Below are 17214 nucleotides of genomic sequence, written 5' to 3'. Positions count from 1 at the left end.
ATTCTCACAACTTCAGTGTGAGAGTTAAACTAGACTCACAGGACATTCGCAAACAAGGTCGGTATCAAGGCTCTCCAGTCTCCTTGGCTTTCTCACATCTACTTCCTTTTTCCATAATAAAGGTGAACACTCTTTTTGGCTCTCCATTCTTTGAGTGGGGTTTTATTCATGTTTGAATACTTAACAAAACTACTGAGAGTCGAAATCAAATGAGGATGAGATGTGTCCACGAGGGAGAGAGAGATGCTGCTTCAGGGGTGCTTCCTTCTGGCTTGTCTTGGATGTGCAATTACACTATTATATGGATTTTTGTCCTCCTGAACGTTATTTTTAAAATATATTTTATATGCCACAAACCATCCTTCCGGGACTAGCCTGCTATAGTGCTCCGTCTAGGAAAGCAGCGAGGTTGTGTTTATTGTAAATTATCTTCAGTCCCAGACCCCTCTGGACTGGAATCCACGTTGAGGAGGGCCTCCTGATTGGTGAAAGTCGAGCTGAGAGTTACGCTCTGCCGAGGCTTCACAGGTGCAAGTTCATCTAGCTTAATATTTTCATTTCTGACCAGAATTGTCCTATCCATGTTTTCTTCACTGTGCCTTGCAACGACAGCATCAAATACATCTACTTTTGGTGGCAAGGTTCCACTTTCAAATAGGTATTTGGCTAAATAAGAGATGCAAATGTTGGATAAGAATGAGGTCACCATGGCAAGGGTTTTAAATGGGAATCTCTGATTATATATGCCGCTTTTATCAATGTAATAACCAGGGTAAAAGATCAAGGGCTGCAGGTTCAGGTATGGCTCCCCGCCGGTTACTCTCAGGAAAAGGCCAGAAATGTAACCCGCCACGGCCCCGTACGTGTTGGTCCCCTTGACGAAGAGCACACAGAGCAGCTGCGGGAAGATGATGATGTATACGAGGTCGGAGCTGAGGTACCAGAGCCCGTACACCGTCTTCGTCAGCAAGGCCATGGTCATTGCAGAAGCTCCGAACACGAACACCGTGACGCGCATGACCCAGACGAGCTCCTTGTCGGAAGCCTGCAGGAAATCGACAGCGAGTCAGTTTTTCTCAGGATGTGCTGGCTCCTCTAGGAGGAGCATGAGATGCCTTCCTGTGTTTTAAAGCTGCTCTAAAGAATCCCCCTGGGGGCTTCCCTGGTGGTGCCCCTGGTGGCGCAGTGGTTGAGAATCTGCCTGCCAATGCAGGGGATACGGGTTCGAGCCCTGGTCTGGGAAGATCCCACATGCCGCGGAGCAACTAGGCCCGTGAGCCACAACTACTGAGCCTGCGCGTCTGGAGCCTGTGCTCCGCAACAAGAGACGCCGCGACAGTGAGAGGCCCGCACACCGCGATGAAGAGTGGTCCCCGCTCACCGCAACTAGAGAAAGCCCTCGCACAGAAACGAAGACCAACACAGCCAAAAATAAATAAAATTAATTAATAAACTCCTACCCCCAACATCTTCTTTAAAAAAAAAAAAGAAGAATCCCCCTGGTTCGGAACGCTCAGTCTATGGGTAAAACCGGCCGAAACCACAGCATGTGAAGCGAGCAATCTAGGCAGCCTCCCTGGGCCACCTTGGGAGACGCTTCAGTGACCCGTATGCAGTAAGCAGAGCCCTCGCGCGCTCTTCGCTGAGTATGTCAGAGGGAGACGTGAGATGCGCGCTGGGTCCTTGTAGGGGAATGATAATGCAGGGGAGGATTTCTTTACTTTCCACGTTAAGGAATAGTTTTTCACGTGGCAGTGAGAGGTTGTAGCCTATCTTGTCTTCCTCTCTTCCTGGAGGGTAACCGCCTTAAAAAACAAGTGGGACCATTTTGTTAACTATGACCTAGAAAACCTAGTGAAAGGCAAGCCTGAGTCAAGGAAGAAGGTGGAGGGGGGCTCTGGGCCCCTCAGTGAGCCCGATCGTGCTGCTCTGCGCCCTTGCATTCAATAAGGAAAATCAGATTGAGAGGCTGTTTTCTGACAAAGGAGGACTTGGGGTTCAAGTGAAGAGCAGGACAGGTGTGAGACCAACACCCGTGAAATAATTACTCATTATCTTCTGCCTCTGCCAGGGTTCCTGAATTTCTTATCGTATTTAGTTAAACTCAAAGTTTTTCTAAGTTATTTTAGGTTTCATTGCTCGTTCATTAGAAAGAGAAAACGTTTAAATTATTGCAATATGACTGTACCTCTTGGGAAATAGTTATATTGATTAGTGCCCTTCAGTATTAGCCTGAATGACAACATGCATTAAAAACCTCATCTACAGCATAAATAAAGCGCTGAATCAAAGTAGGGTCAGATTTTCATGCAGACTATTAATAAGTATAGAGAAACACCTACACAGTAAGTGCAAGGATGAGAACAAGAGCAATAACATTATGTTGAAAACACTGTTCTTACATTTTGTCTGAAGGAAAGCTGGTAGATGTTGCGAGCAAACATCGAACTTGCTGACAAGATGGAAGAATCTGCTGATGACATGACAGCAGCGGAAACGGCTCCAAGACCAAAGTAAGAAATGTACACAGGGCAGAGATACTTCAGGACAATCGGCAAGATCATGTCTGCCTGTTGGTTGTCCTTGGGGTCGAGAGGCCCGTATCCAGTCTGGCTCCAGTCTGTGGATAGAAACAACAAACACCACAAGCAAAGAGCCATCCATCCATCCATCGATCTGGGGTCATCCTATTTACTAGGTAGCTTTCAAAATAAAATCAGAACCTATAAACTAGTCTAATCAGTGGGAAATCTAATTAGTCTAATAGGGCATGTTAGTTTAATTAGGTGGGAAGTCCACGTACTAGTCCAGTGAAATTGTCTCATATATTCCAGCTTCTAATAGGTTACAGTTAGTCTTATGCACAAGACCTGAACAGAATATGGTGGTGTGAAATATATATATATATATATAATTAAATATATATTTAATATATAATTCTCATCTTCAATGTTACAGTGGTGTCTGAACTATAAGACAATTTGTTGACATATTACAAAGGTAGATATATGAACATATGAGAAATCATTAATTGTGTGGGGGGAAGAGGGAAAGTGGGGGAGGGAGGGCAGCTGAGTGGTAACTGGTGACTTGGATGAAGCCTGAGTGAGTCAATTAGTGAAGCTGCAAGAGATTTACCTGTTGATGCGCCAATGGCTCCAATGAGTATGGCTGGCAGAGCCATCACCATGCACCCAAAAGCTGCCAGGAAGGACAGCACTTGAGCGTAGGTGGCTGAGGACGAAGACAGGACCCTCTGGAAGTAGGCTTGCCATGGGATTCCACCCAGCATCTGCGTGGGAACCACGGGGACTCAAAATGAATTGGAGGCAAATAGCATCTATTAGGTATTTTTAAAATGAGATTTTTTTTTTAACAATCACATTCAGAATAGTCACATGTATGGCTCTGAAGTGTAGAAAATGGTCCTACGTGCCACTTGTCTCCACTGCTGTCACTAAGTCATTGTCATAGGTTCAGTTGTGCAGAATTTCTCAAGTTCTTTTCTCTCATAATTATGTAGCACAATATTATTTTTTGCTTAATTTACCTACTTTAAGCTGCATGATATACAACTACCCAGAAACCTTCAATTTGTTCTTATCTGGAAGTTTTAACAACCACAAAGTTATCTCAAAAAATTAAGACTCTGAAACCATGAAGTTTAATTTGATTCAAAACACCCAATGAATATTTCTGGATTCCAATCATGTGCCAGGCAATGTAATGGTTGTCAGAGCCCAAAGATGAGTGAAAAATGGTTCCTGCTCTTGAGATCACTGTCCACTGGGAGAGTCAGTGCATTATGGTGTTTTCTAGACTGGGGTGTGCAGAGGCTCAAGACAATATAGAGTATCAAGAAGATACTAGAATTTCTCTTTATATTCATTTCTACCTCATACCTAAATGTTATATTGCTGTTTTATTAAATGATTTACACGACGTGCTAGTACAGTACATGTAAGCACTTTATAATTCCTATCCCTACCTTGGGGCCGTGCCTTACATTCTTACTGAGGATATACAATAAAAAAGTTTGCAGACACTGAACTTGCGTGTAATTTGTTGATGCTACAAAGAGGTACATATGGGAACAATAATGAGAAACAATCATCTGGGGGTAACAGAGGGAGGGGAAAGGTGGGAGGAAGACAGAGGCATGGTAACCTACAGAAACAGCATTTGAGTCCCCTTAAGCATCAAGAGGGTGTCACTAGGTGGAGATGGAGAGGGAGGAGAGTTCTTGGGAAAGAACCCAATATGAAAAAGAAAAAGAAAAAAACAAAGAGGCAGCCATTAGACCACCGTGTGTTTGGTATGGGTAGAGGTCAGGGTGTGTGTGGGTGGTGAGAGAGGAGGCTGGAGAATCCTCTCACTGGTGTAGAGTCAGTGTGCAGTAAATATTTATCATGTGAGTGAATGAATTGAGGCGGGAACTTCCCACATCACAATGTATTGAAGTTGCTTCTTTGATTGTCTCTCTCACTGACTCCGAGTTCTGGGATATCTGTCTTGTTTATTATTGTCACATCTGTGCCAGTCACATATGGGCTCCAGAACAATTTCCTTCTTATAAAAGCCATACAAGCTCAAAAGCAAAACAAACAAACAAACAAAACAAAACAAAGGCAAAAGAAGAAATTCTAAAATTCATAACCCCATGCCTCAAATCTATATGCTTCCAAAACTTTTCCTTTTGTTTTGCAACCTGTAAATCAGTATATCATTGACATCTTCCATGTTGATGAATATTTCGTCAATAAAATTTCAATGACTATGTGAATTGATATATCATAATTTACATACCTGTGTCTATGGACATTTAGGTCATCCAGGTTTGTAAGTCAGGTAAAATCTGGCCTTCACTCACAAACAGGAGCTCTGATGGAAAGGTAGAAATGGGCTTGGAGGAGTGGGATGTGGGTGGACTGCCAGCGGGGAGACCAGTGAGGGGCTGTCACAGTAGGGCCAGGTGATCCAGGAGCTTGATCTAGTGCTAATATAGGGACGGGGAAGTTTAGGGTGGGACGGGGAGATGCCTCTAGGGTACCATGAGCAGGACTTGACAAGTCATTTCCATGGCAACTGGAAGATCAGAGACCATTGGTGAAACGTTTCAAGGCTCGCATCTACAGTTTATTTATTCAGTCAGTCATTCCGCATCTATTATTTCATTTCAATTTATCTTACAATTTGAAGGATGAACATGACTTAGTCATACAAGTTTTTGAGATGGGAGAAATTGTAGCAACCATTGGATATAATGCCTTATCTTGAAGATGAGTAAATCTGAGGACTACAGTGTGGTGTAGGAGAAAGGACTTTGGGGTCTTGGTTCTCTGTTTCAATCTGTCACTCAGACAGTGGTGTGACTGATAATCAAAAAATTGCCTAGTTTTTCTAAGTCTCATCATCTCTCCCATATAACCATAAAATACACCAGCCATGGAGGTAAAATTACACATACATATAATATTTAATCGCCTTCTCCATTCAATTCATAACTATAAACCATGCCATAAAAATTTCAGCCAATGCATTTCTTAACAATCATTGGGGAAAAAGCCCTCCTCCCCACCACTGGAAACATTAGTTTACAAGTTTTCCTGTCTTCTTACCAGTAAGTTCTTCACGGGGGCAGACACATCTACTTTCAGTGTTAAAATTTAACAAAGTGCCACAGACACAAAATGAAATCACAAAATATTGTGAATCTTCTAAAAAGGGAACAAACATAAACAATTTCCCCTTAATTTTGATAACAATTAATCTATTGCTTACTTTGAAATCAAATACATTGTTTTTTTAAAATACATAACCCCTCTAGCAAAATCACAAAATCACAAAATCTCTGAGGGAGAGGTTCTCTGGTGCTCCCTCTCCCTCAGTCTGTGATCTGCCTTGATTTCTTCCATGCCCACCCCTCAAGGCCACCACCTTCACCCACAGGTTCTGCACATTCCCAGCTGCCTGACCTCCCAGCCTTCTTTCTTGGCATCTGTCCTGGGTGACACCTTCCTTCCCTACGTATCTCATGCAGTTAAGGCCTTATGACACCACAAATTTAATTAGAGGCTGAATGAATTACTTATTTCAGAAGAAGTTGGATTTTAATGCCTTAATCCAAGATACAAAATAGAATTTTTAGATGGTGTGGCTCTCAGACTGGGGGAGGTATCCGGCAGTAGGGCGTGGTGTTCAGCACAAGTGTGGACACACCACACATAACCCCAGGGAAGTGATTGCTTTGACACTTGTCAGTGGCCCCATCCTTCTTCCAGCAGGAAGCAGTCAACCCAGAAATAGACAGGAGCGTGCATTTTAGTGTTACGTATAAACACTAAAATCTTGGAAGTGCGTTTGATTTTAGGACAAGTGAGAGTGCATTCCTTGGGTAAGAGCATCACTTACCAACAACAGAAAGCTATCGAGCCACGTGTAGACTTCAAACGGCTCAATGGTCCCCAGCCAGGGCTTTTGGTACTTGGTGTGCACGGCCGTGTACCCGATGTCAGCAACCGCAGAATGTGACAGTGCGAAGGGGACGCTGATCCACTGCAACCAGAGCACGGGAGAGCGTTAGGCCGTGTGACTGTCTGGGACATGCAAGATTTAGTTTATTATTTTTTTCTCGTAGATGGCACAGCTCAGTGTTCCTCTTGTTCAAGGAAGGGCCTGGAAGCATGTTCTCTGTGGGACACCGTGAAACGCTGACTTAGGAGAGTTAGAGTAGCACCTAGCTTCTGTGCTAATGATGCCGTTTCACATTAAGTACAGAGCAGCCACCAGAGACCTTTGGGAAGAAAACGTTGAATTTGAGAACTTTACATATGTTTATATATAAACTTTTTGTGTTTTCTTAGAATTAGAAGAAGATATCCATTCCTTAAAGTGACCAAGAAGATTTGATTGAAAATAATTTCTATGTCCCATGAGCAGTTTCATGGATTAACCAAAGCTAATATAAGGAAGGGTTAAGAGACAAATACAGATTAGTGTCAAGGTTTAAATTTTAACTCTGAGGGAAGTTATTCAAGGAAGATCCCACATGTGTTTCCATCAAATGGAGACATGAAGGAGAGGAAGCCCTAGACCTTACTAAGACTTAACTGAGGGCACTTTTCTGTCAAAATCTCACAACGTGACTAGAGGTTTTTCATCCAATTGATCCACAGAGAAATGAAAAATTGCCAACAGTATACGACTTACTGTGTATTACCCATGATGGGAAAATAGCATTTCTGTTAATTTTTGCTGAATTAGTATAAAATACCACATTATCTTTCACAAAAGGAGAAAGGAAGAAAAGAAGGAAGGATGGAAGAGAGAAAGAAAGGAAGAAGGGAAGGAAGGAAGAAAGAAAGTCTGTGAACGGCCCCACTTACCAGTCCCACGAAAATGCAGAAGAGCTGGACGACATCTGTGTAGGCCACGGAGTAGAGCCCACCCACCAGGGTGTACAGCGTGGCGATAAGGGCGGAGACAATGACGGACACGCGCACATCGGCGCTAATGATCACGCTGATAGTGGCTCCTGGAAGGATTGGATGAGAACAGCCCAGGTGAAGTCTCACATTCAAATTCTTCCATCTCAGTAAACTGAATATGCACATGCATATCTGCATTTATATACATATACATATACATATACATATACATATATATATATATATACATATATTTAAAAATCTTCTTTCTTTCTGAAATTAGTGCTTTGCTCACTTATTTATGTGGGGACACCTGAAATTCACGATTTGATTACAGATCCATGACACATACTATACTGAATACTACTATAAGATCTTGCAGTAATGCCACCAACTACCTGAAACTCTGACTTTGTTGAACATATGCAGTATATTTACTCACATCCATGAGAAAAATAAGCCTTTATGATAAGCATAACCACCCATCTCCACATTTTACAATCAGCATTCATTTGCTCTTTTGCATTAACTCTGACCTCAGCCAGCTTTTATTAGATGACACATGGTATAAGGTACCAAGGTTTGAAACAAACTTGTAGGAGAAAATAATAAAATTGGTAACTTGTTCCTTCCAACTTTTTCAACTTTGTGAAAGACTACTTTTATTTTATTTGTTTGCTGGAGCATTCCAGTCTTGCCCCTAGGACGCCAGTGCACTGAAGAGTCGTAGATTTTAGCATCATGTTTTAAAGTAATTTTCATCATCAAAGTTGTAAACCTGCCTTAGAAGTCAATCTATGCTCTTCTGACTTTCTGACTTTGTTTACTGTGTTTGTTGGTGTCTGTATTTCCAATAGAATATTATGGTATGGACAGCTGGACCGCTGCAGTTCTTGGACTGCCAGTTCAGAATTCACTTGCTGCTCTACACACCCTTTCCCTGTTCTTCTCAAAAGTGGTATAGTTTATATTTCGTATTATTAAATGCAGCAATGATATTCCTGCCACGTTAACATACATGCAACAAATCTGTGATTTCTTTGAATCATTTCTTGCAGTCTTGCATTCTACTATCACTTCTCAATGGCGTGCTAATAGCATAGGCAGCCCACCTGAGATGAAAAATCCATTATCTAAAGGGCAGTATATTTTGATCTAAGATAACAATGCAAAATATTTTTCAAGAAATTTTTTCTTAGTGCTTTGGCTTTGGTATCAAAATTGAATTACTTTCTTGCATAAAAACCAGTTGAGAAATGAAATGCCTAGTAAGGAATTGGGAGAGGAAGACAAGGGAAAGAGGTCAATTATTTACAAGTGACTTTGGATAACTGACTGAATTATTGTTGTATGGATATTTAACAAGTTATTTTTTTTTTTCTCCTGAGATTATTTTCTTCATGTTGAAAATTTAGTCACAATTCTTTGTCATTCATCTTTGGTCTAGTTCTCTACTTTAAGAGCAACATTTTAGAGTCATACCCCATGAATTATGAAAAGTCCAATTATTACCCAACCTCTTTTGAATACTGTTTAATTTCCCACCTTTTTGTGAAACTTCTATTAATCCTACACATCCAAAAGGTAAGGAGGCTGTATGTTATAGAAGAAAGATCACTAGACGGGGAGCCTAAAGATTTAGGGTCCTAGTAAATGCTGCCATTTGGCCGTAACTCAGTGGTTTTAAAGAAGTCACCAACTTTTGTCCCACTATTAAGGTTGGGATGATTTTTTTCTCTAAATATTTTCTAAATCACCCCATTATTTGTAGTGAGTAAAATCAAAGCTATACTTCCAGATATGTTGTGAAATATTAATTAACTCATGCAGCCATAAAACTAAATATACTGCAAATAAAGTCATAAAAATTATCTGAATTGAGCTGTTAAAAGTGTAAATACACATTGCTTTAAGAAGCTGTAAGGGTGTTGTCTGTTTATACCAAGAAGATAGTTTAAGATACTCCTAAGCTTTAGTGGTGAACTATGCTCATTCATACATATTCACAGTAAGGTGGTAAAAGATCTTGTCCCAAGTTATTTCTAATAAACACTAACTTTGAATTATGTCCAACTATTATTTTTGAAGAAAATAGAGGTGTTAATTTAAAATTCACACACATTCTTTTTACCAGAGCACATATTTCAAGAACAGCAGTAATATTTTCATAAACGTTGTTTGATATGTGTGTGTGTAGAGAGACATTAATGTATTTTACATATGTGTTGACAGGCACACACAGATGTAGACACATATATTTACAAAAATAACTAATTGCAGCAAAGTTGAGTTTAGCTATTAAATTTCCAAAATACTTTAGAAATAATAGATTATTCATTCTATTCTCCCTTCAGGGCTCTGTTATATAAATTGATCTTTATTCAGTGAGAGTGAATATTTTGTATTCTGTTAGATATTCAGCCCACTCCTTTTTTGATAACTCAGCAGGCAGTTTGTTCTTAAAGCCAACATTTTCTGGTGTTGAAACCAGTGACAAATAAACTACCATTGTTTCTTAGCTAATGAGGGCAAGGTGGGAAGGGAGCTGTGCTTTTATATAAAATTTCATTAGGATATGGCAGTGGTGGTTGTGGAGCATGATTACTTAGTGCCAGGAAAGTGCAACATTTTCACTGAGTTATTACAGCTTTTTAAAAACTGTCAAGTTCTCTTCTTTTCTACATCAAGTCATTCCTTCATTTTACAGTTGGAGACCAGGAAAATAAGATATGATTATACAAGAGTCTAGAGAGACAGGAATGAAGAGTGGTGTAAACTAATATCTGATATTACAGAGACCAGATCTGATGATAATACTGAGACCAGAAGACTAGCTTGTAGTCTAATATGCAACAGAGAAGGAAATTCATCTTATCTGACTTTTGTTTTGTACACTTAGAGTTTGACTGTGGACATAAGCCCATTGTTTCCATTTGTAAGAGGAGATGGAGAGTAACACAGCGTGTTCTGGGTGTCACACATACACACGGCTCACTGAGGAAGGACAAGGAACGTCCAGCTCTGCTGATCTTCAGGAAGGAACTCAACACTCAGTAGGACAGTGTAGATTTCTCCTTGATGAACAGGGAGGGTACTGAGCCTGAAGATCTCCTACTGAAATTTCTCATTTTCTAGGTCGTATCAGTGGGCTGAGAATCCAAGGACCAAAGACAGGCTGTCCTCAGCACTGATGGACCTTGATAGTAAGTTAGACCCCAAAGAGTCTAAGTCCATTTTCCAAATCCCAACAGTCTAAGATGTAATGGGATTACACTGAGAAAGGAAGGACTGTTGTTTTCCTTTTTCTCTTTTGAAGAACATGTAGCTATAGGTGATTCATTCATTCATTCATTTGTGATAGGACTGTATGTGTTAATAAGACACAGGTCCTGCCTTCAAGAAATTGTAGTTCCTTTTGTGAGGTTGGAAATTGGGAAATAGATAAATAGGCACATAATCATACAAAGTGATAAATCCAATGGAAACAGAATTCCTGGTGCCTCAGGAAGCCCATAAGAAAGGCATCCAGCAGGTTCAAGATGACTTCCCTGAGGAAGTGACATCTCTAGCGGATCTGAAGAAACTACCTGGTTGGCTAGAAAGGAGAGAGGGGCGTGAGTCCTAAGCAGAGGGCAGCGTGCTTGCAAAGTGTCAGAACTTCCATTCTGGAGGAAGGGAGAAGGAAAAACCCAAGACATAAGAAGCCTTCCTAGCCTGGTTCAAAGGTCTGGTTTTACGCAGGAAAGGGACGTGATCAGATTCGGTCTTATGGGAGAAAAGCAGGGTGGTGGTGGCATTAATCCAGGTGCTGGAGGTTGGGGGTGGCCTGGCCCATGGCTGAAGAAAGTAAAGCTGTGTATCTGATGCTCATTCAACCAGAGATGCGCACAGAACGACGTTCTTTGGTCCTTACCTAAGGCAGAGAAAATGGCCGCAGCCCAGAACATTTCCCCCATCAGTGCGGGAATGAACAGGAGTCCTCCCATGCGCTTTCCATAGATCTGCTGAAAGGGGTCTAACATGGTCACATATCCCTTGGAACGCATGGGTTTGGCAAAGAACAGACCACCTAAAGGAAATGAAAGCAAGCGTTAATGAGAAAATGAAAAATTCCTAATACAATAGTCTTTGCCAGCCTTTTACTATATATAATTTCTGAAGGGAAATGAATTTTTTAGAACACTGATACATGTTGAGGAACCTGTCTGCAAAATCCAGTGAGTACAGGACCAAGAAATATTTAGCAACAAAGTGGAAAGTTCTTAATACAATTGTCGTTGTGTGCATCCAAGGCCATACATGGCATGGAAGAGGCATGTGGATTGAAAAACATGGACCAGCACTGCACTCCGTAAAATGTCTTCATGTATTTGTGTCACCCAGCAGGGCATTCAGATATTTGATTAAGCACAAGATCCAACAAAAGTATTCTAAGTGCAAAAGAAATTTAGGAACTCTCTGTTATATAATATTCTTGACCTTTTATTAGTTTGATTTACAAAATGAAATGCAGGTACAATTCAAGTTGATTCATTTTTAACGATATGTCCACGATATTTTGGAAAGAAAAAGCATCATTATGTTAAGAAATTCACTGTTTTGATAGCAAAACAATCAAGGGAATTTTTTTAAACATATTCCATAATCAAGAGATCCAATCACCTAAACATTAGTGTTACCACTTTCTGATAACAGCTACTTAGGGATTTCTGGTAGCATTTCCCACAATAGTTATTCACATCGTTTGACTTATTTCACTTGTTATTTATACTCCTGATCTTTATGCTTTACTGACTGAGTCACTCAGGTGTAAACTTTTGCTTACCTAAAATCAGACTAAGGGAATATCCAATTGGTGCCTGAGCCCACGCTAGACCGTAATCTGGAACATACACGGCTTCGGCTGTCCCATTGATGTAACCTCCTCCGACCCAGGTGGCTGAAACAGAATGAGAAGTGAGGGGAAGACGTGTCATACCTGTCATCCCTGAGATCTGCTCAGCCCCACACGGTGGCCCTGAACATCAAGTGGCTGGTGAAACAGCCACCGGAGACATGGCTTGTCTGAAGTGTTGGAAGAATGCAAAAGGCACATCAGGTTTCAAAGACTTAGCATGGAAAAATAAATGTAAGGTTTCTCATTTTTGTTTTTGTAATGGTTACATGGCAAAAGTAAAACATTTTCAATGTACTGCATTAAGCAATTCTATTATTTACATTAATTCACCTATTTTTTAATGTTTTTTAAAGTGATATATAGAAGATTTCAGATTATATTTGTGGCTTACATCATATTCCCATTGAACAGTGTTGCCCCAGATATTTTCTAAATCCATTGTCATCAACATTTTAAAATGATATTATTATATCATAAAGTCTGAGATCATATACAGTATATAATACTATATGACTACTTCTCAGTAATACTATGACTTTTCCCCCTGCCTCCGTAACATGGGGTCAAGTGTCTTCATATCAAGGGCCTTTTGTTTTAATTGTATTGATCTTTCTCATTGATCATGGCTATTGTCTTCAAGGAGTGGGAGGGGAGTGTGTGTGTGCGTGTGCACGCATGGTTGTGTGTGTGTGTGTGCTTTTCACCAATAGAGTCACTCTAAGCATGCTGGGTGCATAGGGTTTTGGCAAATCTATTCTGAATTATAACGAAGTTGTACTCACTCCCTTTCACTGTTAAGGGAGTGGAGGGAGGTGGGTGCCAGGTGCGCTAAAGTGAGCTTAAGTTACCTTTTCCTTCTCTGTCTTCCCAAGAACCCGACCTACACTTAGGGCTAGATCAGCCTTCAGGAGAATTTACAACATTGGCTGCATGCCCATTTGCAATTCTTTGTTCTGCTCCGGGTCTTTCAGTGAGATGCTTGATATTTCATAAAGAATAATAAGAAATACGTCTTCTTCAGATGTTATTTAATAACATTTCTGTAGCATAATAGGTGAAGAGGGCCATGGAACCAAAGAAAAGACATTTTGATTAAACAAGTTTGGGCCAAGAATGCTCTATAAACTCTATCATTTTCTCTGAGAAGACACTAGACTAGTTGATTCTTGCTGAAAAGCTAAAGTTAATGGAACACTCAGATCTTTGCAGTTTATATCCTTTTAAGAGTATAGTCAAAATATTTAAAATAATCCCTAGGTAGAATTTGTGTAAAATTATGAGGAACATAGGCTGGCATGAAGCTTATCAAATATGAGACTGAATTCTGGGCTGTATCATGCAGTGGGGAATAAAATTTGACTCTGAAAAATTCCCTGAAGTTTCACGGTTAGAATGTAAGTAAAATAAATAATATGTATATGAAACTGCCAGAGACAAGTGTTTCTATTGTGTTTCTTGCCAAAATTTATCTGGCGTTTAATCCAAATCCAAAGCAAAGTAGAGAGAATGTTCAAGGGTTAATCTTATTTTTAAAAGTCAACGTGAAAAGACCTTCCTGCAAAGGAATTTTAAGTACATTTAAATGGAGAGGTTTTTTTTTTTTTGCGGTACGCGGACCTCTCACCGCTGTGGCCTCTCCCGCTGCAGAGCACAGGCTCTGGACGCGCAGGATCAGCGGCCATGGCTCACGGGCCCAGCCGCTCCGCGGCATGTGGGATCCTCCTGGACCGGGGCACGAACCCGTGTCCCCTGCATCGGCAGGTGGACTCTCAATCACTGCGCCACCAGGGAAGCCCAAATGGAGAGCTTATATACAAAATCCTCAAGTGGACAAATGAGTATTTAGCAGCCACCCCATCTTCACGGTAGCTTTTCCATGGTGTTGATATATAACAAATGCTATGATGTGCTTTTCTCATCCTAAACCCTGCTGAAATTTTAAAAACTGCCCCCACCCCTCACTGGGCGAGTAACCAGGACCTGGAGCAACGGATTCTCACAGGCACAGCCCCTGAGACCTCACCTTCCGCCTGGCACCTGGGACCCTTGACTCCACACCAGCAGTGTTTTGCTGCATTAAGTAAATATCTGATGGTCTTACAAGCACAACACTTATTAGTGATCATTTTTCATTGTGTAGGTCTCCTCTCCACTTCCAGAAAGAAAACTGGTGCCTGAATGATTGCAAATGTTATAATATAGACGTGCAGACTTGGTTACTTATTATGACTAAAGCCCCTCCATTTTTATCCATCTGGTCCTTTGCATGTTTGTATATTTCATGTCAGATTCATGAGTGAGAACAAGAATTCTTTTAAATTATATGCATTTTTATTTTCAATCTTTATTCTTTATTGAATAATACAACCAATGAATCTGACAAGGTTTAGATAATAAGGTTCAGCTTTTAATTGAATTATGATATTGATCAAGGCTCTTTTCAGTTCTGAGAGATAAAAAAAAGTCTTTAAAAGCTGAGCTCGAGCATGACACTTTTTAAGAAATATCATAATTCAAATTTTTCTATACATTTAATAGCCTATTAGATTAAAAATCACTCTGATAAAAGATAAATTCTGAAATATTATCTTTATGGACATAATAAGTGTACTATTAAATTAGAGTAATAGAACATTATCATAATTTACAATGAACAAAATACTTTGGTATACAACAGCTCATTTATTCTTTTCAACAGTTTGAGTGAAATCAAAAACTTCTGTCCTTCTATTTTGCTTTTCTTCTTATTTTCTTTGTCATAGGAGAAATCTGAAGGAAATATAATTACAATGCTTTAATGCAGTTCAGATACGGTATCATATGTGGATCTTTAGAGGGAAGAAGAAATGTTTGTGCTCTAATGAAAACTGAAAATGAAGGTATGAAGGTGTGTATTCATCAGCAGTTGGATACTAAGAGAAAAAACAAGAAAATCTACATGAACGTTTCAGTAAACATCTGCAGGTGGTAGGTAAGTGGGTGATTTTTATTCTTCACGTTTCTGTATTTTTCTAACTTTGTATGTTGTGCATCACAGAAAATATTTTGCAAAACACATTTTTTTTTCTGCATATGTGTGTATGTAGAAAAAATTAGAAACAGGGTAAAAGAGAGCTCTTTTCACCCTGGGTACCTTCACGAAGAAGTGGGGAGAGACCTGTGGAGGGCTGGGTGTGGTCACTGCAGGGGTCCTGGCATGGCTGCCAGACCTGGGTGTAGCCCTGGCTCTGGTCCTTACTAAGCACGGGAGGCTGGGTCCTGACGTAACCAGAGCCCTTCCATAGTGATGTCATGAAGAATGAATGAAACCATGTTCAGCTGGCGAAGAGTTAAACAAACAAGATGTGAGTATCTGAAAGGTAGAATCGATCGTCTGTCAGTTATTCTACAACATTATACGTTTCAGATGGCCAAACAGGGATGCAGTCTTCCCAGACTGGTTTGGAAAACTTTGTGATAAACAGGGTGAATCAATTTTAACTAGCACTTCAGGAATGAAATTTGACATCATCTCGATATGATTTGCAATGGGATATTTTTCCACTGAGCACTCCCCTCATATTAATCCACTGAGAGTTCCTGTTAGTATGGATTATGTTGCTAACATTTAAGAACTTACTAAGAGTCTAAAATGAAATGTGTGCTGTTAGTGAATACATTGCAGGTGATATTACAGATATAATTTTAAATTGTTGTTTTTCAATATTATTTTCAACAACCGAGAAGAACACAAAAGAAAAACAAGCCACCACTTAATCAGAATCACCTCTGGGCAAAGGAGGAAAGACTGCTCCTAGCACAGAGAGGCTTGAATGGGCAAGAGCTGCAGCTGGTAACTGAGGGATTCCTACTAGGACACACCCTGGCTTTTTTCGTTTCATATCAATGTTCCTGGGAATGTTTTTCTCAGAGCCGTGGATTCATAACATGTGATCGTCTTCCTGTGAGTAAATTATTTCATTACATGGGAGAATAAGGTTTCAAAACAGGACATCCATCAATTTGGAATTGGGTTGCCCCCATGTTGATTTATTCAGTTTTAACTAGTTAGTTAAAATCACTAGTTAGTGTTCATTGACTAGTTAGTATTCATTAAGACAACTCAAAGTCACAACTTTATGCCTATCTTCATGGACAGGAGGGGATGCTGCTTGTATCACATTAATGAACAGAAACACAACTTGTCAGGCTAAGGCACTTCTGCACATTCCTCCACCTCTTTGTTTTTACTGCTTCCACCGGCTCAACAGCCCAGATAGCCCAGATTTGTTTCACTGATATTCTGTCCAGTCATTGATTATAAAATCATTAGTTCCAGCGCTACTGAGTTGAAACCGTTTTAATTTTCTTCTAAATAAATGTAAAAAATTATTTTTTAAATATATAAATAGTGAACACGGAGAATCCCCCAAGGACAAAGAACAAGATTTGCTTTTTCCCTGGAGCAGCTAGGGTGGGATGGCTGCCAGGGTAGGCGCGTGGGAACCCACCTGTCATGGTGAATCCGCCCACCAGCAGCCCGATGTCGCGGCCACCCACAATGATGGCCTCGCTGCGCTCCCCCGAGCTGCCACTGTTCTTGGTTCTCCACGCAGCCCATATTCCAACCAGCAATATGAGAAGGTAGAACACCACGATGGCTATCAGCCCTTCCACCTGGAAAGTGCTGGCTCCTGACATCCTGTGCCACTTAAAGAAGAAGTACATTGAAATCGCACGGTCACCTGTGGTTGCCAAGTGTCCTTTCCAACACTCTATTTCTATTCAACAACTGAACCTTGTTTTGGGTTTTCAAGAAACAGAAAAAAATGGAGATACTGTTTACGGAATAATCATTTTGTGTTAAAAAAATTCGTGCAATGTAAAATTAACCTTGTCTTGTGTTTTAAC

The 17214-nt window shown here is 40.4% G+C and overlaps 1 protein-coding gene across 1 annotated transcript; it reads right to left on the bottom strand.

The window, feature by feature from the left end:
* Window positions 1-415: 415 nt before the first annotated feature.
* SLC5A7 (solute carrier family 5 member 7) lies at window positions 416-16983 on the bottom strand (the record flags this gene model as incomplete). The annotated part of the gene is made up of 8 exons (XM_079720953.1): window positions 16815-16983; window positions 12253-12366; window positions 11341-11496; window positions 7386-7534; window positions 6412-6555; window positions 3139-3292; window positions 2403-2620; window positions 416-1045 (listed from the first exon to the last, which is right to left on the bottom strand). Exons 1-8 carry the CDS (start codon window positions 16819-16821, stop codon window positions 416-418), a joined length of 1572 nt encoding a protein of 523 aa, XP_079577079.1. The 5' UTR covers window positions 16822-16983.
* Between the last annotated feature and the right edge of the window lie 231 nt (window positions 16984-17214).

The sequence above is a fragment of the Hyperoodon ampullatus genome, assembly GCF_949752795.1.
Source record: "Hyperoodon ampullatus genome assembly, chromosome: 15".
Classification (NCBI taxonomy): Eukaryota; Metazoa; Chordata; class Mammalia; order Artiodactyla; family Ziphiidae; genus Hyperoodon; species Hyperoodon ampullatus.
The sequence above is the reverse complement of the archived record's forward strand: the minus strand, read 5'-3'. Positions and strand labels throughout refer to the sequence as shown.